General features: G+C 38.5%; 2 protein-coding genes across 2 annotated transcripts in view; both read left to right on the top strand.

Annotated features, from left to right (window-relative positions):
• The first annotated feature begins 494 nt into the window (after positions 1-494).
• LOC106916110 (transmembrane protein 50B) lies at positions 495-4,195 on the top strand. The gene is made up of 7 exons (XM_014984159.2): positions 495-623; positions 1,045-1,232; positions 1,324-1,436; positions 1,683-1,750; positions 1,861-1,953; positions 2,836-2,893; positions 3,400-4,195. Exons 2-7 carry the CDS (start codon positions 1,131-1,133, stop codon positions 3,443-3,445), a joined length of 480 nt encoding a protein of 159 aa, XP_014839645.2. The 5' UTR covers positions 495-623; positions 1,045-1,130; the 3' UTR covers positions 3,446-4,195.
• Positions 4,196-5,244: 1,049 nt separating this feature from the next.
• Positions 5,245-26,165, top strand: part of LOC106916106 (protein mono-ADP-ribosyltransferase PARP4-like) — a 46,991-nt gene continuing 26,070 nt past the window's right edge. The window contains exons 1-36 of the mRNA XM_088003038.1: positions 5,245-5,347; positions 5,568-5,624; positions 6,436-6,566; positions 7,459-7,678; positions 7,912-7,978; positions 8,771-8,849; positions 8,921-9,025; positions 11,690-11,848; positions 12,638-12,775; positions 12,852-13,022; positions 14,799-14,950; positions 15,043-15,174; positions 15,502-15,600; positions 15,722-15,905; positions 16,002-16,143; positions 16,552-16,700; positions 16,777-16,908; positions 17,506-17,592; positions 17,662-17,826; positions 18,709-18,749; positions 18,892-18,973; positions 19,219-19,356; positions 19,463-19,652; positions 20,182-20,252; positions 21,047-21,234; positions 21,319-21,418; positions 22,207-22,374; positions 22,512-22,592; positions 22,671-22,751; positions 22,825-22,920; positions 22,992-23,102; positions 23,595-23,615; positions 23,798-23,821; positions 24,334-24,357; positions 25,067-25,108; positions 25,643-25,660. Of these exons, the coding sequence (XP_087859164.1) occupies positions 6,441-6,566; positions 7,459-7,678; positions 7,912-7,978; positions 8,771-8,849; positions 8,921-9,025; positions 11,690-11,848; positions 12,638-12,775; positions 12,852-13,022; positions 14,799-14,950; positions 15,043-15,174; positions 15,502-15,600; positions 15,722-15,905; positions 16,002-16,143; positions 16,552-16,700; positions 16,777-16,908; positions 17,506-17,592; positions 17,662-17,826; positions 18,709-18,749; positions 18,892-18,973; positions 19,219-19,356; positions 19,463-19,652; positions 20,182-20,252; positions 21,047-21,234; positions 21,319-21,418; positions 22,207-22,374; positions 22,512-22,592; positions 22,671-22,751; positions 22,825-22,920; positions 22,992-23,102; positions 23,595-23,615; positions 23,798-23,821; positions 24,334-24,357; positions 25,067-25,108; positions 25,643-25,660 (3,783 nt within the window). The 5' untranslated portion in view covers positions 5,245-5,347; positions 5,568-5,624; positions 6,436-6,440. The remainder of the gene's footprint in view (positions 5,348-5,567; positions 5,625-6,435; positions 6,567-7,458; positions 7,679-7,911; positions 7,979-8,770; positions 8,850-8,920; positions 9,026-11,689; positions 11,849-12,637; positions 12,776-12,851; positions 13,023-14,798; positions 14,951-15,042; positions 15,175-15,501; positions 15,601-15,721; positions 15,906-16,001; positions 16,144-16,551; positions 16,701-16,776; positions 16,909-17,505; positions 17,593-17,661; positions 17,827-18,708; positions 18,750-18,891; positions 18,974-19,218; positions 19,357-19,462; positions 19,653-20,181; positions 20,253-21,046; positions 21,235-21,318; positions 21,419-22,206; positions 22,375-22,511; positions 22,593-22,670; positions 22,752-22,824; positions 22,921-22,991; positions 23,103-23,594; positions 23,616-23,797; positions 23,822-24,333; positions 24,358-25,066; positions 25,109-25,642; positions 25,661-26,165) is intronic.

The following is a 26,165-nucleotide window of genomic DNA, read 5'->3' as shown; positions in this document are numbered from 1 at the left end:
CTTCAGTCTGACAGCTCAAGTTGATGGCAGTAAATTACTGATTGGGATTGAGTTATAGTTTTTGCCTTTTTAATCATTTGTTTTGTAAGTATGTCTACATGTAATTTTTTTAATCAGCAAGATCCATATGATTTTATTTGTGTTAATTAATGTTTTAAGATTGAAATGTAATTTATTTGAATTGTTTATCTTTTAAATAATTTAATTTATTTCTATTACATTTTTTTCATTTATTTTGTACATTTTTATTTATTCCATATTAAGTTGCCTTATATTTACATGTTATGTTCTTTTAATTCTGCTACATTTTAATTTATCTTTTTTAGCAGTATATTTCTTAATAGTAATATTTAGCTTTTTGTTTTTACGTAATTATATTTTCTTTTTGACTAGATTAAACTATAGTTATTTTTACTTTATAGGCAGGCCAATTTAGATCAATCTCATTTTCCTGTTTAAACCCCTTGTAGTTACACTATCTACCAGCAGGGGGCGGAAGCGCCGCTTGCGGTTGTTTCTTCACCCGTAAACAAACGAAAGGAAGATGACCCAGAGAAGCAGGAACTTCCGTATTTGATTTGATGTAATCAGAGTATTTTTCAGGGTAATCGGGGTAAATAAAGGTGAGTAGTAGTTTATTAAACTGCATGTTGACATTATGAAGCAGATTTACTCATTCTGACGTTAATACAGGTTGGTTATAGACATTTGTCGCTCCGACAGACCAAACATTTGATTTTAAATCCAATTAAAAAGCTCTAATAATGGATTTAAGTGTCGAAATTCGTTTTTTCAAAGTGAGTAGAGCTTTCTGTTGCTAAAATATAAAGAAGGATTTTTGTAAAGTGAAACTAAACCCTGACTAAGAGCTGCTTCATTTAGAGGCTGAAATATGATTTTACAGTCATTTACTGAGAAACTGTAAAATAATCATTATTTTATTACTTTTATTATTTATCATAGCTGCATTCCAGTTTTAGAGACAGAATAATAGAAATTAAGAATGTTAATTAAACCGCTGAGTGTCTTCATGCATATTTTCAGAGCCTCGGTTTCCAGGCGGAGCTGCAGGAAGTCGACTCGGACCGAGCCGAAGAAACGGATCGATCGCTGGGAAGAAAACCCTGCGGATGATGGCTGGCTTCCTGGATAACTTCCGCTGGCCGGAGTGTGACTGGTTTGACTGGGGAGAGCGGAGGAACGCTGTGGCCTCGGTGGTGGCTGGATCCCTGGTTAGTTACACCCCAATGTGTTTTAAACTGAATAGCAGTTTATTGGTTTCATGGCTTCCTGTTTCTGAGCAGAGTTTCTGTTTTTCTGCAGTTCTTCACCGGCTGGTGGATCATGATCGATGCTGCAGTCATGTACCCCACTCAGGACATGATGAACCATTCATTCCACACATGTGGAGTCTTTTCCACCATCGCTTTCTTCATGTGAGGAACAAAATAACTGATGGAAAACTGATGGATGGATGAAACAATGAATGGTTGGATGAGTGGATGGATGTATGGAAGGATGAGACCATACTTTGATGGATGAGTGAGTGGATGGATGGTTGGATGACCTCACCAGTAGCATAAACCCAGGTTGTCCCAGTAAAACCAGTATCAGAAAATTCTGTCCTGTTCAGTAATGGCTGCCCCGGTGCTAATGGCTGCTGCTGTTCCTGTCTGTTCCAGGATCAACGCTGTTTCCAATGGCCAGGTGAGAGGAGACGCGTATGGCGAGGGCTGCCTTGGGCGGACAGGTGAGTTGTTTGAGCCCTGGTTCTGATGGGTTCTGATCACTGGGGAAGTTGAAGCTCCCATCAGTTTTTGGTCGCATCCTTCTAAACCTGATGTGTTTCTGGAACTCCAGGCGCTCGTCTCTGGCTCTTCATCGGCTTCATGATGATGTTTGGGTCGTTCATCGGCTCCATCTGGATCCTGTTTGGAGCGTACGTCATGCCAAGTAGGTTTTCTTCCATCTCCTCCATGTTTGTTTGTTTTTATTCTTCTGATTCAGACAGAAAACTAAGAAAGAAACAGGTTTCTGTGTAAATTAGCAGATGTCTCGAAAAACCAGATTTAAACAAGACAACATATACTCTTCAGAACTTGCTTTTAGTTTTTTTTTAATAAATTAACTCACTGTGTGGAAGCAGATTTTTCCTTTAACTTAATATAGGGGTGTCCAATATATGGTTCGAGGTCCATTTGTGACCGTTGGGATGATTTTGTGCGGCCCCCAAAAGCAATTCCAGAATGTAGCAAATTTGATCAAATGTTGATAAAGACAGACAATTTAAAAATTTTTTTACACAATTTTAATAAAATCTCATTAAAATTTGTATGTATAACAAGCAGTATTTACTGTAATATTCTTTTCATATTTTATGCCTTTCAGTAATGCAAAAAGAATCCCTCCGAAAACCCACTTTCAGTCAAGATCTTTACAAGATCTTTACTGTAATAATTTATAGAATTATTTTCTATCTAGTCAAATATGACAACTTTAGTTGTAGAAAATTGACCAAAAGAAAAAAAATATTTCATTCTTTATATTTCACAAATAAAAAGTATAAAATTAGGACTCAGGTGTACATTCAGTTTGAAAGTATTGACCCATGGAAGAAAATATTTGGACATCTCAGCCTTGATTTGCCTGAAGATATTCCTCCGGCATCAGGTGTCGTATTTTATCTTAAATACTAAATGTTCTGGTCAAACTTCCACTTCTATGCTGATGGTACTGTGATGTATCAAACTCTCCAGTAGCTTTAACAATCTTTTAACAATAATATGTCAGTGGTCTGAAAACAAAAAAAAAACTTTGATGTTCCCTTTTTCTCAGAGAAAGATGTTGCTCCGGGTCTGGCCGTGTTCTTTCAGAACGCCTTCATCTTCTTCAGGTGAGTAAAACCTGGAACTAAGACGTAAAGTCAAGCGGCTGCTGGTTTTTGTTGCATTAAGCATTGCTGCTTAATGATGCTGATGAGAAAACACTGAGTTAGAAATAAGATGCAGGAAGTTAAGGTGGCAAAGAGAAATCACCAAAATTAAAAGCTACGACACAAGAAAAAACAATTAAACTACAGCAAAAGCCACAACAGAAGTTAAGCATAACTTGCTATGTTATGCTAACAAGTTTGTAAACTTTCATTTTAGCATAGTTTCATTTTAGCATAACTGCCGTTTTAGTATAATTTCAGTGTTGGCATAAATTCCATTTTAGGATAAACTCCATTTTAGCATAGCATGATTTCTGTTTTACCATTATTCCTAAAATAGTTTTTGCATAACTTTTGTTTTAGCATAAATGCTGGTTTATTATTCTGTTGTGTATTTGGCCTTTGTTGACCCTTCTGGGCCACCACACTGAGATGCCTGAATAACCAACAACAACGTTTCTCTGCAGCTCTCTGATCTACAAGTTCGGCCGCACAGAAAACCTTTGGGGTTAACAGCCGAGCCGTCCTGCTGTCTTCACCTTTTACTCTTTTCATCTGACTTTGTCACTGCTGTATCTGTAAATATTTCCTGCTCCTGAAATATTAGCATGTTTTTAATAGTTTTTTAAAATGAGAATTAGATTTTAATGCCTCACATGTTGACATTAGATATCAAAAGGGATAATTTTAGTGTTTTACATGCAGGTAAAGAGCGACTTTCAGGCTCATTTTTGTATATCCTAAAGGGAAACAGAACAGATGAGTTCAGAACCTCGCAGGTTAAATTATTTATGTGGTTCTGCTGAGTAAATCTGCAAGCTGCTCTTTATCGTCACTTTGGGGGTAATTTATAAACTTTGAAACCACTGGAACATTTTTAATTGTAACTGTAATTAAGGTATTTAATTTTTTTTTTCAGTTTCTGTTGTTTTAGTTATGTTAATTGTATTTGTTAACATGTAAATATTTAGATTTTTGTCTTCACAAAGCATCTACCTGCTGCTGTAGAGACTTTAGTTTTTATTTTCATTTAAATCAAGGGGTCCAGTGAATGCTAAGGTAACAGCATTAATCTGTTCTCTTTCAGGTTTACAATAGAAATGTGTTTTTGTTTTTTAAAGATCCTCTATCTTCTTGTATTGTTTTTTAAACTGGATATGTTTGAGTTTTTATTATTCCTGTTGCTTTTTAATGAAAAAGAAGCAGAAGAGTCAGTGTCCATCAAAATAGGCTGGTAATTAAAGGGTTATTCTGGAAAATTAACGCCTTGTTCTGTTTTTTTTTTTTTTTTTTTTTTTTTTTACAAATAAATATAGAACATTTTTAATTGATCTTTGTTTAAATGTTTTGCCAAATACATCCCACTAATTTACAACCTAAAGATGCAGACGTGAACATAAAGTAAAAATGAAAACAGATTAATGTAAAAAAAAAAAGGTAAAAGGATAAAATAAAAAAAAGTCTAATTTCCTTCTGATTATTGCTGTGATTACAAAATATCAGCTGTGTGTACTTGCTCTTCTCTTCCACAGGGGGCAGCATGGAGCTCCAGCTCCGCGTCAATAACTGGAAATCCTGCTCCAAAGCAGGAAATCAGCTGATTACCTGTAAAGTTACAGTAAGCCATGGTGAAGTCACTTCCTGTCAGGACAGTCACTCGACTGTCCTGACAGGAAGTGACTTCACTTTTTTATTTTAATGGTAAAAACAAAGATATAAAAAAATAAAGCAGCAAATGTTTGTTTCAACAACCAGCTAAGTGATTTTTATTAGTTTTTTAATGATTTACTTGAAATGATTTTAAAAAAGGAAATTATATATTAATAAATAAATCCAATACTTTTACTCTTAAATAAACAGTTTATTTGCCTTTTTAAAGAAAATGTTGGAAGCTAGACCACTACAGATAAAAACAATATTTTGTAAGTAAACTGAATAAATTTAAAGGTAAAATTTGTGGGTTAATTATGCAACTTCCGGGCGGTTCTGAACAAAATTAACAGCATTGATGTTCAAAGTGCGGTCCAGGGGCCATTTGCAGCCCATCAAAATGCATTTATGCAGCCCTCAACCATGATTCATGAGTAGTATGAAATTTGAATAGTTCTGTTTAAAAATGAAAATAAGTTGAAGTAGCTTTTTTAATTTGAATAAAAATAATTAAAATCTTGTGTTTAAATGTATTTCTGCTTTTTGCTGGTAAGGTTGGCCCCACGTTTTGTTTGTTTGTTCATTTTTTTCAGTTGAGCTGAGATTTCGGTTATTAAATCGACATTTTCCTCGGGGCTTTTATTTTTGAAGTCTTTTCAACCGGATGTTCCGTCTGTGTCGCTACTGTTAGTTTGTCGCCTTTCCAAACAACTGGAGCAGAAATTTCTCCAGAAATAACTTTTCTCGATTCTTTCGTCAAGTCAGGTAAATAACTCAACTCAAAGACTCATCCCCTGAGCTTTAATGTTAGCTAAGATTAAATAAATGTGTTTTAGTTGTTTATGTCGCCGTGGGAAACTTTAGATCGTCCCACATTAAGATTAAAAACTCTGACATTTTATCAATGACCTGCAGATATAGCGAAGAAAATCGGTTTTATTTCCGTGATTTCTCGCATTTGTTTGCAGATTCACGTGTTTTACAGGAGAGGTTCAGGTCGGTGTTGCAGCTTCACTTCCGTGTTTGTTTACAACCGGAGGAGGTAAGGATTTGTTTAGAAAAGATTAGATTGTATCTGATGTTTACTTATTATGATGCTTAAATGTTTAGTTTAACACTAGTTGAGCTGTTTTGTTTCCCTATAGGGTTAAACAATCTTCTGCTGTTTATCATGCACCATGATGCATGCACCAATAAAAACACAATTATGTTGAATCCTTTGGTTTTCAAGAATTTTGATCAGTGGAGGGGTGTCCAAAGTGGTGTCCAAAGTGTGGCCCGGGGACCTTTGGTGGCCTTTGGACGGGTTTTTTTGCGGCCCCCAACTACAATTCAAAGACGATACAAATTTGGCATGTACAGCACAGTTGCTTGATGCAGATGAAGCATATAACTGTGGAATTTGGCATTTAAAAATGAACTAACTTAATGGAAACACGTCAGTTTTGAAAAAAAAAAGTTTGCTGTGACTTTTGGCAGTTATTGATTATAGTTTAATTCTTTTTCCTTTTTGGGATTTATCGTATCGTTTATCAATTACCTTTATAAATTTCTTATGACAAGAATTTTGTCATGATAACATAATTTTTGTTTTGATGATGTTTTATGTAAAAAAAAAAAAACAGTCTGCATTTTTGGGATTTAGTTTAGTTAATTAGTTTAGTTCAGTCCATATCATACACTCTTTTCTATGGAGGATTTACAGGCATTGTCTTCTAGTTGTACTATTTGGAAAGCTGATATGGTTTGTGAAGGGCAGGTGAGTCTAGACTGCCTGACTGATTAGAGAACTGGAAAAATTGGAGATCTGTTTCTTGTTTGATTTTAACTATTGTTTGTTTTTCTCTCTTCAGGCAGCATGGGTGTGTTTGACAACTGCTCAGTTCTTCTGGAGCTCAAAAACCTGCCTTTCAAGGAGAAGAAGAAGCTGAAATCAATAGTGACTTTGAATGGAGGCAGCATTTCTTTCACAGTCAACAAACAGGTGGGAAGATCGATTTTTACCTGAGCATTTTGGTAAACTATTAATGACAAACTTTAACATCGTTAATAAACCAGATAATAAAAGATTTATAGGTAATAAACCAGACTCTGAAAAGTGGTTAGCTTAAGTAGCTCAAAATATCTAATAGCTTTAGTAACTGCTAGCTTGTGCTATCTAAACTTTAAATTGCATGCTCTGCTTATCTATTAGCTTTAAATTTAGTAGCTAATAGGATGACAACATCTGGATTGATGGCTGATACTAGTAGCTATTAGCTTTACATTTAGTAGCTGTTGACTTTACATTTAGTAGCTATTAGCTTTACCCTTGGTATGTGTTGGTTGAACTTGTATTAGCTGTCAGCTTTATATTTTGTGCTTTACACCTAGTAGCTGTTAGCTTCACCTTTAGCAGATTTACACTTAATGGCTGTTAGTTTTACACTTAGCTACATGCCTAGAGGCTGTTAGCTTTACGCTTAGTAACTATTAGCTTTGCTCTTAGTATTTGTGAGTTTTACTCTTAATAAATCTCTTAAACATCTAGTAGCTTTAAGGTTTACACTTAGTAGCTGTTAGCTTCACATTTAGAAGCTGTAACTTTACACTTAGTAGCGTTTGACTGTACCCTTAATAGATGGTTTCTTGACCCGTTTCATAGCCTTTAGCTTGGCTCTCAGTTGTGGTTTTCAAAAATATGGAATAAAATTAGAATGTTAACATATTTATGATTTAAAATTAACACTTCAGTTTGGCATGCTGAGATAAAAATGTTCTATTTTTATGATATCCATTTCAATACTTATTGAGAGCTTTGTACCAAATTGGATTTATTGGCCAATTACTTTAAAGTTAGAAATTCAGGGTCACATTTTTGCCTCCATTTTCCACAGTGCTCTCTGGTGGTGACCTCTGACTTGTCCAACCTGAGCTCCAACAGGCTGCGCAGCATCCAGAAGAACCAGACGCCAGTGGTTGGCTTGGATTATCTGTATAAAAGTGTGGAGAGAGGCGTTCTTCTGTCTGTGGACGAGTACAAGATGGACACTTCATCATCTCCAGATCCTCCTCCTCCCTGGAAGTCACTGCAGGGACCTCCGCTAACTTATAAAGGTCTCAAAACATGTACAAAGATATTGTAGAAGGGCTACAAGAAGTACAATCATTTGTGAAGGTTTAGAGACTGACAGGAATTTAATTTTGACATTTTTTCTTCCTCAGTATAAAGACGGGTGTGTTTTGGACCTGAGGGTCACCGTAGCATTTTTATTAAACAATCTTTATCTAAAAAATTTGTAGTTAAGACTTTGTGTTTCTGTATCTAATGTTGTTTCTGTTTGTTGTAGCTGAGCCTCCAAAAGGTCCCACCTCCTCAGAGGGACCAGCTGTTGAAAAAAACAATCAGAAGTTTAGGTGGGACCATCATCATCATCATCATCATCATCATCCAAACTTCAGGCTTAATCTGAGTTTAAGTCTTTTTATCTGACTTTCACAGGGGAGATTTAGATTAAAAGCTACAATAACGGCTAAAGGGGATTTGGAGAGTGGAATTATAATGACTAAATAACTAATGAAATGATTATTTTAATGAATCATTAGTTTCTTTTTTTTAACTGGAAATAAATTATTAAATATAGAATTGATTATATGTCCCTTAAATAAGTGTTTTATAGTTGTCTTATGATTTAATAATTTGTTAATGTTCTTTAAATTAAATTGTCAACCTGCGCCATCTTACTCAGTTGGCGGAAGTAAAGCGATTCATATAGAAACCCTGAAGTCTGATTGGCTGCTTGAAACGACAAGTAAAGAGAAATGATTCAGTTAGCTATGATTCTAAAGTCAACATTTTCGCCGGAAAGTGCAAAAACTAATTTCGATAGTGTAGTTAAATTGTTTCAGTTTATTTACCACATTTCTAGGTGAGGATAAATGACTTCTATATCTCTACTTTGGTCTGAAATATCTCTAATTTCATGAGCGTTAGCCGTCGTTAGCTAGTGGGCGGAGCTAACGTTGATCCTGTCTTCTCCGGTGGCTTCCTCCACACAGGGCAAAGGGGAGCTCTCTTATTAACTTATTAGAGATACTGCAGATCAAACTATCGATATTGAGGCTGGAGTTGGTCACCCAGAGTTTATAGTAAATAATTAGCAAGAAATTAAAGTTGTCATTTAACCCTCAACTCCTTAATTTACCCAGAATCTACAAGGAGTCGGACTCTGCTCTCCCGACGTTCCCCGATGATTTCCAGGTGGCGAAGTACTCCGTTTTCGGACAGGTGAGGAAGAAGTTTTATCCTCCGTTTCTGTTTTGATGCTGGGATTCGTACTGATGGAGGTTTGTCTGCAGGAGAACGGCAGCAGGTTTTGCGTGTTGGAGCTGCAGAGCGCCAAAGGCGAGCAGGGACGGCGCTACCGTGTGGCCAGATACCGGAAGGACAACGTGGCGTCGAAGGTATGAAACCATAGACATGTAAAAAGAATAACGTCTATGTATGAAACCATTAAGACATCAGACGGACAGTAAAACACGAGCCCTGCTCCGTCAGTACGACGGAGAATTAGGGCCATACTAAGAAAATCAGAAATAAATAAAATTAAGACAATAAAGTCATAAGATTACAACCATAAAGTGATAATACTATGACTTTATTCGAAAAATACGAATTTATTCTGGTATTACTACAAATAATTCTTAAAATATTTTGACTTTCTTGTATAACTATTTTCTTATTATTTTGACTTGCTTCTTGTAATTCTATGGCTTTATTCTCAATATCCTCCTGAGAACCGGCCCATAAACCTACGTCCATTATAATGGACATTTTGTTGAAGCTTATTTTTTGTTCATACTATGAGTTACCCTTTCTAGCCCTACAGTACTCTTTAGAGGACATCATGGGCTTTCCAGGGAGGTGTCATGTGATAGGTTTGCATACCGGGAAGTCCCTTTTTTTCCTAAATCAAAATGGCCTACCTGCCAGAAACCACATTTTACGGAAAGAGGGTAGACGAGTCAAATATTTTTTTTTCTTTTGTTATTTTTGTCATGATATTTATTTATATTCTTGTTAATTAAATACCAATAATAATATTTTGACCAGTAAAAACAATTTAATAAATTCTGTTTAGAAATAACAGACATTTTCTGAATGTCAATTATGATGGACATCAGGACTATTTTAGTGTATTTAATGACTCCACATTGTTGTAAGAGAAAGAAGTGAAATATGATTCTCCACAAGATGGTAGAGGGAGATTCAGATCTGGAGTTGTCAGATGAAGATGAGGATAATAAATATCAGCCTCTGGTAGGGAACTTCATCAGATCCAGGACAATCTGATGAAGAGACAGACTCATGGTGCATTCTCACCAAACGCGTTACGCATGTCAAAAACGCACTTGACACTTTAATTTGACACATGTGCACTTTTGGTGCATTCCTACCAAAAGTGTTTTGAGCATCAGGTGCGTCTGGTTTACATTCACAGTCTATGTGGAACATCATGAAAACGGTCCAAACGGTTCAAATAGTGCCACACTAGACGCTCTGAACGCTACTCCATGGCCCTCAACATGCCTCCACATAGACTTTGAATGTCTATGTGGAGGCAAAAGGAAATCTGCCTGGCATTTTGATGTACATCTGCCTGGCATTTTGATGTACACCTCTAGCAGAGATGTACATTTCTAGCTGATAAATACACCAGCAGGACGCTGTTGGTCCATCTGGTCAAAACAAGTTTGGTGTGAACGCACCATCAGAGCCAGAGAGAGAGCAGGAAAGTCGCTCTGCTAGGTGGACCAGAATTAATTTGTATGTTTGTTTAGGGCCAGGCATCTGTGATGGGAATGTCCATTTTTTGGTTCTGGTCGACATTCGATGAAAGCTCAACATTTGGCCATAAAGATCCAAATGTTGGATCTCTATGACCAACATTTGGTCCTAAAGGTCATGGACACAAGTTCTTTTCTTTGTTTGACCATCGACTGCAAATATTGTTTAGATCTTTCCCATAAATGATAGAGGCCATCAGCACAGGTTCACCGTCAAACCACTTTCTGTTCACAGTGGCCCATCTTCTGGTAATTGGTGTGGCTTTGGTATTCTTTGGTTCATCTTATTGGTTCCAGTTGCTGGAAGACCCTTTGAGAAGTTTTCAGAACTTATTCCTCATCATTTTCCTGCTAATAACTGGTGCTTTTGATTTTTTTTAGTCCAGAAGATTTTGACTCTGGGAAAGCCAAGATAGTCCATGTGTGCTGATATTCTGAAGAAAGTCCTTCTTCATGTATTTTATATTTCTATCATGTTCAAAATAAATAAAAGGTACACAATTAATTAAGTAAAAATAAAGTATTTTTTTCTTGAGTAATAGTGTTTAGCGACACCCCTGCAGTTTGCTGCCATTTTTAGTTTTTATTTCAAGTAACAAGCAATAGACTGCAACCAAAAATGGATAACTTCTGATTATTAAATGTGTTTTTCAAATTTGACCTCTTGTTGGGTTAATGTGATTTATTAAACAATTATCTGTACAATATTCAATTTTTTTATTCTGTCATAATTTAGACTGAAATGGTCCTGATGTCCACTACAATTTACAATGCTGTAAAATTTTAATAAAAAAATATATTAAAAAAATAAAATCCTAAGGTGTTCATTTTGGCCTAAATAGGTAGGAAATCACAAAAAAAAAAAAAAAAAACTGAAATTGGAAGACACTTTTTTTCTTTGGTTCTCAGGAGGATAAAGTATTTTTTTTTTTATTATTTGTTCTTATGACCCTAATTCTTCATCATACTGTCAGGGCTCATGTGTGAAAAAAAAAATCCTACTGATATTTTCAGTAGGACTTTAAAACAAAGGAATTTGACATTTGGAGAACGTAATGCCTGTTTTAATCCAGCATATATAATAAAATTCTGCATTTTTCTCATCATTTCAGTGTTCCACTGCAACAGATGCATAATGATCCAAATATTTGGTGTCTTTAACAAAAACTGAATGAGATCAGAAGTCCCTGACTTATTCCTTAAATCTTTCTGCTTTTTGTCTCCTGGATTTTCCTTAAAATCATCTTGGAATAAAACGGTCTTAAATGGCTTTTCCAACAGAAGGCGGCTGTGATGGATCGGCTGGTGTTCCTGTCCACCTCAGAAGAAGCTGTGGACGTTTACAAGGAGCTGAGTGAAGAACTGGAGCGCTCTGAGCTGCAGAGGATGAGCAGCTTACCTGCTGAGGCGCCACACCTGGGCTCCGCCCCCCTGGAGCAGGTCTGATACACGCTGCACCACATGTGGCATCATACAGCCTGAACAACATTCAGTGCCTCCTCTTCCTGCTTTTTCAAACAACCACGACACATCATTTAAATTGGTTATCTACCATAACAGCAGTATTAACCGAAATGTACAACACTGTGCAAAATTCACATTGTTGCTCTTGCACTTGGGTCTAAACTGCTTCTAAGAGTTATAAAAACTGTTTCTTGGCAATGAGTTTTTGGCAATGACCCAAGAAACCCAAGTTTCTTGTGTCTGGAAAATGAGCCATTTCAAAAACCTTCTGACTATATAGTCACAAATCAGCAGGCGGTGCCTGTTACCTAGCAACCCCAACAGACTTCCGCCTGTCACCTAGCAACCCAAGAGGAGCTCCAGCACATTTGGTCAGCTGGTTTCATTGCAGTGTTGTACAATGGCTGCTGGAAAAGACAAGAATTTGGTTGTTGATTTGCCATCCAGAAACTATTACTGCATTATTGTTGGTTGTGAAGGAGGCTCCACTTCTGCTTTTCAAAAATGCATGGTTCAATAATTGTACATCTGTTTGCAGCCATTTTCCTGTCTGAGTGTAAATGTTGTGTTGGGGGATGTGATCAGAAGCAAATTATTTGGATTTAAAGTGACAGGAGGCCCTAAAACAATCTCATTATCAAAGAATGATTTTGCACATTTAAGTGTAATGAACATGTTTTGTATGATCCTAACCTGTTCAGGTAGGTCACCTTTAATCACCTCCTGACCTTGATGTTTCTGATGTTCTTTTTGAATGACCTTCAGCTGCTGCTGGAGGAGAAACTGAACTCCGGTGAGTTGTCCCCTGACGTTGCGGCGTTTGTGGAGCTGCTGTGGACCGAAGCTCTCGGTTGCCTTGGAAACATCCTCAGAGTTCCCATCTCCGGTCTCAGCCTGAACGATGTGGGTTTGCACCGATCTGCAGTCAGATCAGGGTCAGATCCGAGGCTCCGTCCTGATGAAGCTGTTGCTGTTTCAGGTGAGCAGAGCTGAAGGCCTTCTGCTTCAGGCTCAGAGGAAACTGAAGGAGGGAAACGAAGATGAGGCCTCGTCCCTCCTGGACGAGGTTTTCACCCTGCTGCCTCACCGGGAGCCCAGACCTCAGTCACCTACGGCCAGGTTTCTGTCTCAGAAGCTGGACCTCTGTCAGGTAGCACCAACACGCAGCATTATGGTGGGATTTTTACCCCAGAGATTCCCAAACACTTTGATTAGCATTAGCTTCTGGTTGGATATGCTACAAAATATGAAAAGACACATCAACATTAGAATGTGTTTTTCTTACTATTTAATAGTTATTGCATTTGTTTAGACTAAACGGACGGAAATTCAGAACGGATGCAAATTCATATGATGCAGCTTTTATGTTGAGTATTGGTCTGGCAGTACAGGAAGGAAATAGAGCCGCTGCACATAAGCTTGGCATGAACGAAACTACGGTTTGGCTTTGCAGATGGAGGACTGCGTCCTTAATAAATCCAGCAGATTTATTATGATGTAACCCTCTGCTGTGTCCTTATGGAAACCCAAGAGCAATGGAGATACCAGCGGCTTGTAACCCGGTGCGGCTTATGTACATTTCCAGTTTTATTCTTTTTTTTTCCCAAAAAAATTTATAGCTGCGGCTTATAGTTTGGTGCGCTCTATATTCTGGAAAATATGGTAATTTATTTCTTATTGTGACCTATTTAATATTTATTGCAGCTAGGGCTGTTGTAAACGAATATTTTAGTAATCGAGTAATCTATCGATTATTCTTACGATTAATCGAGTAATCGGATAAAAAAAAAAGTAAAATGAAATATTGGTAAATCTGGCATAATACCGGTGTTACTATCAGATATCAATATCAGTCCAATTTTTCATATTTGAGCATCCCTAACAGTTGCTTTTCTGTAGTTTAGAAAACTAACCTGTAACAATAATAGCTCACTTTCTAAGTTAACCAGAAGAAAAGTTATAGAAAAATCTGAAATTATATTGAATTTAATAACAAAGAGGCAGGCTCACAAATATGCTTATAAAAATGTCTACAATCCAGCTTTTAGTTTATGTATTCATCTTCAGTGAGTTTAATAGATTAATTAAACTCACCTTGCCACCTAACCTGTCACGCTTTGGGTTTGAAAATACGGGAAATGCCGCCTGGAGTGGGAGGAGAGGGCGAATGAACGAACGTAAGATGGGGTGGAGGGGAGGAAATAGACCAGCGGACTGACGAACCGTTAGACCGGGGGACGAACACGGGGGGAAGCAATACGGGATATTTACGACACCTTCACTGGTCACACTCAGAAACTCATCTACCAGCCATGTACGATGCGCTCCGCCACCCGTTTCTTCAGACCGGGATATGAAATTTATTGTGCGGTTCGTCGGTAAAGCTACATTTACACGGTAAGCATCAGCTACTCAGCCGCCCGCCCTGTTCAGGCTATCCGCTCACCTCAGCGCTCTTCCCGCCGTTCGCTTTCAACCAGCAGCCCCGGAGGAGAAATGCTGCCGTACTCCAGGCATTCCCCCAGTCATTTTAAGGATGCTTATTGGTTCCCCAAAACGATAAAAAGTCGGGCATTATCATCAATCAATAAAATCCCCACGGGCCAATCTTGAAGATTGGACTTTATGCCGCTGAGACTTAGCTTTTGTCAACAACTCAGAGGCGGAAGTGAGAGCTCCGCGCAACGCAAATGAAGTCCCGGCCGGAACACGGTGCGCTAACTAATAAAACATAAATTAACGAAGCTTCGAGGCAGGTAAATTTTCCTCGAGGAATTTTAGTAATCGAGGTACTCGAATCATTCGAGGAATCGTTTCAGCCCTAATTGCAGCTAATTTCTTTTCTCCTCTTCCCTCCAACCTTGTAGCTAGCGCCCCCTGGTGGTCCCCAGTCCTTGGCTAACTTGATTGATTGATTTTCCTCCAGTTAATCCGAGATGTTCTGAATGTGGGCGAGATGACCATGAACGACCCGAAGCCGTCCTCCGTGGGGAAGTACCGCGCTCTTCGCTGCCACATCGAAGCCATTCCCCGCAGCAGCTCAGTGTTTCAGAATGTCGCCGCCCTGCTGGCTGACAGGTCCGTTATCAAATTAATAATAAAAAAAACTACAGATCCTCAACATAAACCTTTCTGGAAATAAAACTGCAAACATCTCTGTGTGTTTTCAGGTCGGTGCAGATCCAGCAGATCATGTGCGTCAGCAGGGCGGTGGAGCTTGAAACGTTTCAGAGCGAGATTGGCAACGTTAAGCCCCTCCTCCATTCGTCCAGCCCCAGCAACTTTGTAGGAATCATGTCCAGGTGACCAGAAAATTTTCATAAGAGTGTCCAGACCAGGACAGTAAAGATTTTAGGGGGGCAGAGCTAAAAATAAAATAAAAAAATATATATATTATTTTATTTATTTTGTATTTATTTATTGGGTTTTATGTTTATGATTTGGCATTAGTTTCCATCAAATACGAGGTTGGTGTAGCGCTTTAGCATTAGCTTCCAGTAAATCCAGTGATGGTTTAGAGCTTTAGCAGAACTAATGTTTATGTTTAGTAAAAGTCAACAAACAATGTTAAAGTTAAAGTTTCATTTAAGTGTGAAAACACGAGTTTGACCCTGTATCTGGCTCCTCAGAGGTCTGCTGCTTCCCCATGTGGGAGTGGAGCATCATGGGATTACGAGAACGGACGTCGGGAACCTTGGCAGCGGGATTTACTTCGGTGATGCTGTGAGGTTGGTTTGAAAACAAACTTCATCCATCTTGTATGTTTATTGGTGTCAAAACGACGACGTTGGAACAGTTTAAGATGTTCTGGTTAGCATTTTGCGCTCTAGGTTCTCTCTGTGTTCTCAGCACCAGTCTGAAGTACGCCAAACCCAGCGAGACAGACGGATCGCGCTTCCTGCTGGTCTGTGATGTGGCTCTGGGGGTTTGTAAGAACCTCTATAAGAGAGACCTGACTCTGACCGAGGCTCCTCAGGGCTACCACAGCATTCATGGAGTCAGACAAACCAACAAAACTACATCTGATTTTGAGGTGGGAACAGAAGCTGCATATCCATCGCATGTTCAGCATGTTAAAGTTCTGCTGCACCCTGAGGAAACTGATTTCTGTTTTCTGTCTGCGCTGCAGGATGATGAGTATGTGGTTTACTCTCTTGACCAAGTGAAGATGAAATATGTAGTTCAGTTCAGAGTGGAAGGAGACGAACACAAGGACTTCAGTCCGGACATCAACCTGACTGCAGAACCCATTGAGGCTGCCAAGAACCCAGGTGAGCTGCAGATACCTGACATTAGGTCGCCATGATGCCATGCTTTTGTTGCTACTCTACAAGAATATTGGTAGAGGAGCCACTCAAAACCATTCAGAGCCACAAAAGGCACCTGCACCACACTTTGGACACCCCTGATTTAAGTTTATGTCACAGTAACCACATATCTATAAAGAATTTAGTAATTAAGATGTCTTGGTGTATTTCTGCTGTGGGTTAATAGGAAACATTTACCTGAGATAATTAATAATCCATCCAGCTTCTGGGAAAAACATGTAATTAAAAATGAAATCTAGATATTTCATAAACTAGGTTTTAATAATAAAATAAAAAGCTTCAGTGTGGTTTCTACTTTCAAATACATTACCATCTAATGTGTTTGAAAATAACAAGCCACCCTGTCTGCAGATCTGACTTCAGAACATGTAGAAGAAGATCTAGAAAACGTGAAGAACCCTCTGGAGGACGTTAAAGCTGGTCTGTTGGACAGTTCAGGCCAGCAGCTCCCCCTGCAGGCCGTCCATGTGAAGTGCAAACTGATGGATCTGCTCTCCCAGGTTGGAAAGAGAAGCGCCTGGATCAGCTTGGTGTCACATTAATCCTGGTTCTGATTCAGGCTTTTTCCTCTGTCAGGTCATCATCTTCCAGAAATACACCAATCAGAGCTCAGTGCCCATCGAGGCGAAGTACGTCTTCCCATTGGACGACTCGGCTGCTGTGTGCGGATTTGAAGCTTTCATCAATGGGAAACACGTGGTGGGAGAGGTAATCTGAAGCTGAATATTTCACAAAACAAAATACAACCTAATTTAGAAAGCATCTGAACAGCACTGACGCAGTTCAACCCAATGTGTTGTCTGTTTTTAAGCTAATCCGCCTCATTTGCTTTTGCCGCTCCTTTTTAAATCTTTTTCTGGCCACATTGTAAGAAAGATGTTGGAGTAGGGGATATAACCAGATCCATTATTTGCTACAAATGATCAACCGTTCACTTAAGAAATGCTGTTGCTTAATTTTGGGAAGGAAAATGTTTTACTTATTCCAAAATGGAATTGAATTATTTATTTATTTATTTATTTTTTTCATGTTTAACGTATTTCAAATTTTGTACAAAACAGGCTGAAGTTGTTAAATGGAAAATCTGCAGAATGTACCAATTGTTTTTCCCCAATTTATTGTTGGTATGCCAAAAAAAATAGTTATTTCCAGCTCTTATCGAAACCCCAAAAAAATAAAAATAATTCCAAAGAAGTTTGGGGCTCTTTTGCATCAATTACTGCATCCATGTGACGTAGCATGGAGGTGCAGTGGAAGGCCAGGTTGCTTTTTAATATGACCGTTCTGCTGTGTTTTTGTTCTCAGGTGAAGGAGAAGGAGACGGCTCGTAAGGAGTACAAACAGGCGATAGCAAAAGGCCACGGAGCGTACCTCATGGACCAGGACGCTCCTGTACGTCCAGCAACATCCTGATGGTTTCAGGAACGTATCCCAGCCTTTCTGATTGGTTCCTCTCTGCAGGATGTGTTCACCATCAGCGTGGGCAACCTGCCGCCCGGCGCCACCGTCCTCATTAAGGTGACCTTTGTGTCAGAGCTGGTGGTCAGAGACGGGAGCATCCTGTTCTCCCTGCCGGGCAGCGTGGCTCCATGGCAGGAAAGCGCCGCGCTCAACCAGACCACACAGGTAGGGGGCGGAGCCTGTACTCGGAGGCGGGGCCAATAATTGGTGGGTTTTTAGAAAAGTTTTAGAGGAAATTTCTTTCAAAATAGTTGCCATTGTGTAGCAACAAAGCACAAAACTTAATAGAATGATGTGTTGTTGCACTTATCTAGAATACATTGTTCCCACAAGTCTGAACTGGAAGTGGTCCTGCCACTAAACCGCCATCTTGGTAGGCAAGCGTAGCGCGAAGCATAGCGAAACTGTGGCTCTGAGACCAACAAAAAGAAAATATATTGACCATCTTGACCAAAGTGCAAAAGCAACGTATGTCTAAAAAAATGGCTGCTGTCATAGTTCACTGCCTTGTGAACACAAAGAGTGCGTTTACCCTGGACACATACGATCAATATTTAAAGAGCTTTGTAAAGGACGTACAAACTCTTTACATGAATAATAAAGCTCTGGTGACTGGCAGAGTAAGTCTGTGTAGTAACATACATGTAGGCTACATGTTCACTGACAAAAGCTATGTTGGCAAGCTAATTTTGCTAGTTCAGCAGTAAGTACTACAGTAAATATCACTGATATTTATCTTAGTATCACACAGAGGTGGGTAGAATAACTTCCAGTGACAGTTTAAACTAACCTAATTTTTTTGACTGGATTTGAAGTTGAAGTTTTGAGAAGAATCGGGACCTAACGTCAGTTACACAACAGTGAAGAATAAGCAAATAGCATGAAAATGCTTTGTAATTTGTTTTTTATTCTTCTAAAGGGTCTTTAAATTTTTAAGTGTAAATGTGATTTATTTCTCAAAAGGAATGGGTATTACTATAATTTTCTTTAGTCAATTTAGGAATAATTTTAATCAGAGATCATTTTATGTGCTTTCGAACCCATCAGGTCTCTGTGGAGAAGGTTTGTGTGGCCAATGAAGCAGCAAGGTGAGACACATTGAATTTAGTTTTTTTATCTCATTATGTCACTGATCTGTTTTCTTATTGGGTTTAGATTATTTAACCTCTAACCTTTTTGTTTGGTTAAGTAAATGTGAAGAAACAGACTGTTGTTCTTTCTGGTCTTCAGAGAGTTTACGTTGGACATGTCGGTAGAGATGCCATTTCAGATCTCTAGCCTGACGTGCATCACTCATCAAGTCAAAATTAAGGTGCCATTTTTAATAATAAACAATCATATCATCTGCATATTGTTACAAGTTGATTTTCTGGGTTCATATTTAATATTTTTATGGAGTTTTACCTCTTAAACTTGTTTTTTGACGGTGAATCTTTACTGTTTACCTGTTTCTTATACTATCAATGTTTGGAAAGTAACTTGCAAAGTAACAGCTCTGAAGGCAGTGAAGTTGTTCTATTTTTATGTCACTCATTTTGTTTGCATTCTGTTGTCCAGAGGACTGACTGTAAGGCGGTGGTCAGTGTTCTGCCGGGTCAGGTCATGGGGTCTGATGGTTTCCAGATGTCTGTCACTCTCTCTGAGGTTCATCTTCCCAGAATGTGGGTGGAGAAACACCCAGACAAGGACAGCCAGGTCTGCTTGTCCTTCCCTCTTCCACACCAATCTGTTTTCAAAGAGTCCCTGTACTGAACCCTGAGGCACTCCACACTAAGTGAATTAACCCTCTACTCTGCTGCAGGCCTGCATGCTGGTTTTCTACCCAAACTTTGAGTTTGACTCCAGCTCTGAAGGCAGTGAAGTTGTTCTTTTGCTGGACACGTCTGAGTCCATGAAGGGAGAATCATTCCAGCTGGCCCAGAAAATCGCCCTGCAGGTTTTAAAGAATCTGAAGAACGACGTCAAAATCAACATCGTTTTGTTTGGAACAGGTTGGTATAAGAGCAGAGAACTGGTCAGAACTGAACTCTGACTCACTGTTTTATTTTGGGACTGGATATTATTTAAAACATCCAAATCAAAATGTGAACCAGCTTTATGTTTCAGAGACTTTTCCCAAATTTGCACTGTGATTTCCAGAAACACACCACCATCATACATGTTGCTTTCCTTGAACTTGCAGGACACTCCAAAAAATTACGTTACTCTCCCAGAACGTAAGGGTTTCTTTCCTAAGACTTGTAGATTTCTATTCTCAAACTTGCAGGTTACTTTCCATGAACTTGGAAATTACTTTCCGTGAAGTTAAAGGTCACTTTTCTTCAACTAGCTAATTGCCATCCTGAGAGAATTTCATGCAACCTTCAGCATACAAAATGCACTTTCTAAAGGTTTCCTGTAAATAATTTAAAAGTTGCAGAAAGTTGTTGGTTTATTTAGTTGCTACATTCAGGAGCAACCACCATCTCCTCTCCATCAGCCTGACTTGGTTTTTTGATTTGTCTTGTTTTTGGTTTTCAGATCACACAGAAGCTTTCCTGTCGGCTCAGAAACTCGACGAGGTTCAAGCTGAAGCCAAGAAGTTCATCAAGGTGAGTTCAGACTCGTTAGCAAGGTTTTTATTTGGAGAAAATGCTCATAATTGTACAAATTAATGCTTTATTTTTAAAGGTGTTTTAATTTTAGCATTTTTAATTTTTAAAAAGCTGCACTGGTTTTATTTGCAATGATTAGCTATATTTCAAACTAATGTTGAAACCAGATATTGATATGAATTGCATAAAAAGCAAAATTTTTATAGTCTGTCATTAAATCAGACAAAAATATTTATATTTTAAGTTACTTTGGATCATTAATAATTATTTGGATTGTAAATGCTTTTAAAAATAACTCAAACTCTAGCATTTAGTACTCATTAGATGATGATGTCATGGCTTTGTAAGGTTCTGATAGGTCAGTTCGAAACATTTGAGGTGAATGGAGGGAAAATCATAAATATAAATAATTTTGGTAAGCCTAACTGAAATATTCAGTCTGAATATGAGAATGTGTTAATAGCAGCAATTAAACCAAAACTGTGCAAAAATCTATTCTTTGCTATAAATAACCAAGCATGCACTAAAGACATGCTGTGTTATCGCATTTTAGGTAATAAAATGTTAGTTTTCTTTTTTAAAAAAGGAATTTAATTATTTCATTTGCAGCTTTTATTGTATTTCCAATATTGTGTTGGAAATACAATATAGTAAAGTGGTTAAATGAAATAAATGATTAATGTAGAAGGAAAAGAAAAATCAAATACTAAAATAATCATTAGTTGCAGTTCTACTTGGGATTAAAATGTATTTCCAAACTTTACCAGTAATTCTCTTCTGTCTGCTGTTAGAGCTGCTCTTCAATAGGGGGCAGCACTGAGCTGTGGCGGCCTCTCCGGGCGCTCAGCCTGCTGCCGCCGTCCGCCGGCGTTCGGAACCTGCTGCTGCTGTCGGACGGCCACATCCAGAACGCGGCGGCCACCCTGCAGCTGCTCAGAGACAACGCCCAGCACAGCCGCCTCTTCACCTGCGGCTTCAGGTGAGGAAGGTCTTCATCCCTCGCTTCCTTTTCATGTTTAGTTTCCCTTCAAACCAGGTGAAGTGGCTGTGTTTGTCATTTCAGCTCCACAGCCAATCGCCACATGTTGAGAGCCCTGGCTCAGGCAGGGGGCGGGGCTTATGAGTTTTTTGACTCTAAAGCGAAGCACACCTGGGCTGAGAAGGTGAGACTTTATAATTTACATGGCAAACTCTCATACAATTTTTCTGTCGGGCTAAAGTTTGAGTCGTAATCACAGTGTGACTCTGGACAGTCGAGGCTACTGCTCACTCCTGACATAGCCTTGCAAGCTAATTAGCTTTGTTGGATCTATCACAGGCAAGTGCAAATTTATCGCCAGTTGGCTGGTTGAAGTTTGTACATTTCTGCAGAGCTCATGCCGACCCCTCCACAAGATACCACCCTGGGTGGTTGCCCATGTCGAAACTGCCACTGACTAAAAGTTTATTAAAAATTCTCTGCAGGACTTGTCAAAAACGTTGGGTGATGTTAACTGTCACCTGCAGGTGGCAGTATTTCCTAATTTTACCACACTCCTGCCTCACTCGGCCCATTTGAAGTTGTAGACCACGGTCAGTACGGCGAGTCACAAAATATCACTTTTAATTTCTTACATTATATCATTTTAAATTGAGCAACACAAAATCACAGAAACAATCACGAGATTCTGGATGAACTGATCAATAAAAAGAAGTATCTATGGAATTTAGAGTCGGCTATTTATCAATATTTTAACAATTTGTTAATGGGTTTTATCAATACATTCTGGCACAACTGGCCCTTGACAACATTTATGATCTTTATATGACCCAAAATGAAAGTGAGTTTAATTCATCTGTAGAGTTCTCCACATGTTGCATTTTACAAGGTGAACATTCATCATGAAGGTTAATTTGAGTCTTATCAGTTGAACTGGAGACGTTGTGACACCTGAACATGCTGTGGCTGCAGGTGGAGCGCCAGGTGAAGCGCATGTCATCTCCCGGCTGCAGCTCCGTCTCTGTGAAGTGGCAGCAGTTCAACCCCAGAGCTCCTCCAGTTCAAGCCCCGAAGCAGCTGAACTCCCTGTTCAACGACTGCCACACGCTGGTTTACGGCTTTGTGCCCCACTGCACTCAGGTATTCAACTGGTTCTTCTTCTCTGCTTTACCTGCTGGGCCAGGTGGATCAGAGAAATTACAAAGAAGAGTAAAGTTGATCATGAGCTGGCTGCAACTAACGATTAACAATAATAAAATCTGTGATTTTTCATGCAGGCGACTCTTCTTGGAGACTTGCGTGGTCAGGAGCTTCAAACCATGGTGTCAACAACAGAGCTGCAGAAGACCAGAGGAACGGTAAGGCTGTTTATTATCGTATAAACACATTGAAACATGAAAAACAATCAACCTCAGCTGTTTGATTTGTTGTTTTAGTTTCTTCATAAGCTCACAGCGAGAGCCCTGATCAGAGACTACGAGGATGGGAACCTTGATATCACCGAAGCTGAACACGAGGTCAGCATGCGTGTCACCTTTGACCTCAAATCAGAGCTACACTTTGGTGAAACTCCTGTTTTTGTGTTTTCAGGGTAAAAAAGCAGAGCTGAAGTCCTTCATCATCGATCTGAGCAAAGAGTTCTCCATACTGTCTCAGTTCACCAGCTTCGTGGCCATCGAAGAGAGGGTCTGTTTGTTCTCATGTCACGTTTAGAGATGTGTTTTTGAATCAAACCAAAGTCATTTTTCCTGTTTTAGGATTCTGGGAAGCCAGACGATGGCGTCACAGACATCCCGAAGCTGATCGCAGAGGAGGATGTGGACTTCCTGCCATACATCACCTGGACTCTTCCTGAGGACAAAGAAAAAGTGAAAATATTTCTGTTAATATTCCTGGGGATTCAAAACTTGTATAAAAGGTTTAATCTGTGGGGTTATTTTTAAAATACTTGTTTTGCAGCCGCATCAGACTCCATTTTAACTCACCTCAGTGTAAATTTGATCCACTGGTGGGAACAGAAAACAAAGAGTTGATCCCTGAGGGGCATCACATGTTTTCGATGCAGCTGTAGCCAAACTTGAGAAATGTTTCTGGACTTGTGGCAATTTATTGCTAAAGGAAACATGATCATATTTAAATCAGTTCTTTAAGATTTTTGATTGTCTCTGCTGCAGTAAAATACAAATTTAAAAGCTTTGAAAGCTGAGGAGATAATTGGAAGGATTTTAAAGAAATGGTTAGTTCTGCTTTTCATAAAACACTTACCTCAGGTTTGTGCCAGGAACTGGATAATAATGATGAGAAATAGTTAATTATTGCTCTTGTAACTGATTTTCTTCTGTCTGCTCTCTTCTTTTCAGGTTGTGGTTTCTGATGCAGAGGTATTGATATTTTTTAACTCGAATGTTAAGAAAGAGTTAAAGCTAGAATAAATATATCTTACTGTTTGCTATTTTAGAGGAATAGGGATTTCTACCAATAAATTTGAAGCAACTGAAGTGATCGGATGCAGATCAAACCTTTCTAATCGACTTTCTATTCCTGCTTTCTGTTTCTTTTACAGTCATCTGAAGAAAGCGATTTCGAGGTACGAACCTTCACACATAAATCTAGTATTTGTATCATATGGTTTTCACTTTACAGTATGATACTTTAATACTTAACAAGAACGAGTATTTATGGAGTAATTATCAGGAAACTTTAAGCTAGCTGTAGGCAGGTTTAGACTTTGAGACCCATACAGTTTTAATCTATTTGCAACATTATTATCATTTTTTGGTAAACTGTATTTATATCAAATTCTATTTAAATCTAAGAAATGATGGATAAAAATGACTGAAACTTGAATGTTATGTTTCTACAACGACAGTTTCCATCACTGTTTTTTTTATCTACTTCTTTACAGTTTGTTACTTTAGGCCCTTATTTATGGCACATTTTCTCAACAAATGTTAAGAGTTACAGCTAGAAGAAATCCATCTTAATGTTTGGCATTTTACATTAGCAGTAATTTTAGCTAATAAACTTTAAACATCATAAGAGATCAAGTGTAGATCATTCCTAATTCACTTTCCTGCTTTCTGCTTGTTTCTTTTACAGACATCTGAAGAGAGCGATGAAGATGTACAAACCTTCACACACACATCTAGTATCTGTATCACGTGGCCCAGATGTTTTTATTTATATGACTTCCACTTTACATCTGGGTCTTATTTAGTGATGATGCTTAACAAAAACCAGTACTCATTGAGTATCTATAAAGGCTTCAACTATGACCCCTCACAGTCTTTTCTGGGACTTTTACTTCTCATTAATTGGCTGCATTTCCTCTGTGGGGTAAAAACCAGGCCTGCTTAAATAACTGTAACATCAGCAATCCAGTTAACACAGATCTGAGGACAGTGAAACCAGTGGAGCCTTGATATCAGATGGATGTTAGATGAACTGCAGTAATCAGGACTCCTTTCCTCTCTCCTCCACAGAGGAGGGAGCTCCAATCCCAGAATGAAAATGAATGAAATTATAATTTATAACCGCCAAAAGTCACAGCAGTTACTCTTCAAAACCAACATAAACAATCAAATTTCAGCTGATTTTACTTTAATTATAGAGACGTCCGTCTATATAATGCCAAATGCCAACCATTTGGGAATCCAGGAACCGTCTGCTGACCTCAGAGACAGGATTGTCTTGAGGCACGACTAGATACAGAAATGTTTCTCCCTGCAATATTTCTCAATATCTTTGGATCTTCCTGGTTTATCCGTTTTTCACATTTAAGGAATGATGGATAAAAATACTGTAACTTGATTGTTATGTTTCTCTGTTACAGATGGCCTTTGATGGAGATTTTATCATGAAAGGAGGTAGAAAGGTAACATGGAGTTTTCATCACTTGTTTTCCTAGCTGCATCTTTCCAGTTTGTTACTTTAGATCCGTATTTCTCAGCCCCTTTTAGGGCACATGCAGCAAACCAACAGTTGGTTGTTTACATATTATCTGTGGTTCACCTGTGACATTCTCTCAGGGTACTGATGTGAAAATATTGGAAATCAGACAAGTACATAGATATTACTTGCATCTAGAAGCACCTTTGTGGATATGACAGGTAATTGTAGGTCAATTACAGGATATTTACAGGTGATTCAAAGATTTTATGAAGAAGCACAAAAGGGTGTCAGTAAAGTTATACTGGTACTTATAGGAATCCTTATGGTGTCATTATGATGTATTTTCTCTAAGTGGCAGCTAGGTATTGATTATATCTGACATTTTAGATAAACAGTGACTTCAACTAATAAAACTTGATCAGCACTGATCAGGTTTTATTAGTCAATATAAGTGATCAGGTGCTGATCATTTTAACTAACTTTCTGTCCCTGCTTTCTGTTTGTGTTTCTTTTACAGAGATCTATGCTCCTCCAGGTAGAAGTACAAACCTTCACACACATTTACATGATATGACTTTTTATTAATATGGCTTTCATGGTTTCATCTGGGTCTCTTTGGTGGTAACACTTGACAAGAACCAGTACCTATTGGGAAACATTAAGCTAACCATGGGCAGGTTTCCAGTATGTGACCCTTTTTTCTGGCTCTGCTGGGTCTTATCTACTTGCATCTTGGAGTAACTTTGGGTGTTTTCCACTGGGAAATCGCACTCTAACCTGTTAATGTGCGGTTTGGTTCTGCTCCTCGTTACTGTGGACGGGCTGTGATCACCTCAAGGTTCTGGTTCTGATGGACTCAAATAAACCAGATATTTAATTTGGTTTCATAGAAGTTCAGTGCTGACCCAAACATAATTATAAACACTCAGGTCAGCTGATTATTGTGGCGTACATATAATATAGTTACATTCTGGCACTTTATTTTTTTAAATGTGAAACATTGTGGATTCAGATAATGGAGTCAAAAAATGTCAACAAAT

The sequence above is a fragment of the Poecilia mexicana genome, unplaced genomic scaffold (assembly GCF_051168715.1).
Source record: "Poecilia mexicana isolate PSO_F unplaced genomic scaffold, ASM5116871v1 scaffold_2, whole genome shotgun sequence".
NCBI lineage: Eukaryota > Metazoa > Chordata > Actinopteri > Cyprinodontiformes > Poeciliidae > Poecilia > Poecilia mexicana.
Note: the sequence above shows the minus strand (reverse complement) of the source record. Positions and strands in the feature narration are given on the sequence as shown.

Bases quoted from the DNA above. Each gene is read 5' to 3' on its own strand.
- LOC106916110 (XM_014984159.2), top strand. From the start codon at position 1,131: ATGATGGCTGGCTTCCTGGATAACTTCCGCTGGCCGGAGTGTGACTGG. The intron at 1,437-1,682 runs GTGAGGAACAAA...TGTCTGTTCCAG, and splicing joins TCCACCATCGCTTTCTTCAT to GATCAACGCTGTTTCCAATG. The intron at 2,894-3,399 runs GTGAGTAAAACC...GTTTCTCTGCAG, and splicing joins AACGCCTTCATCTTCTTCAG to CTCTCTGATCTACAAGTTCG.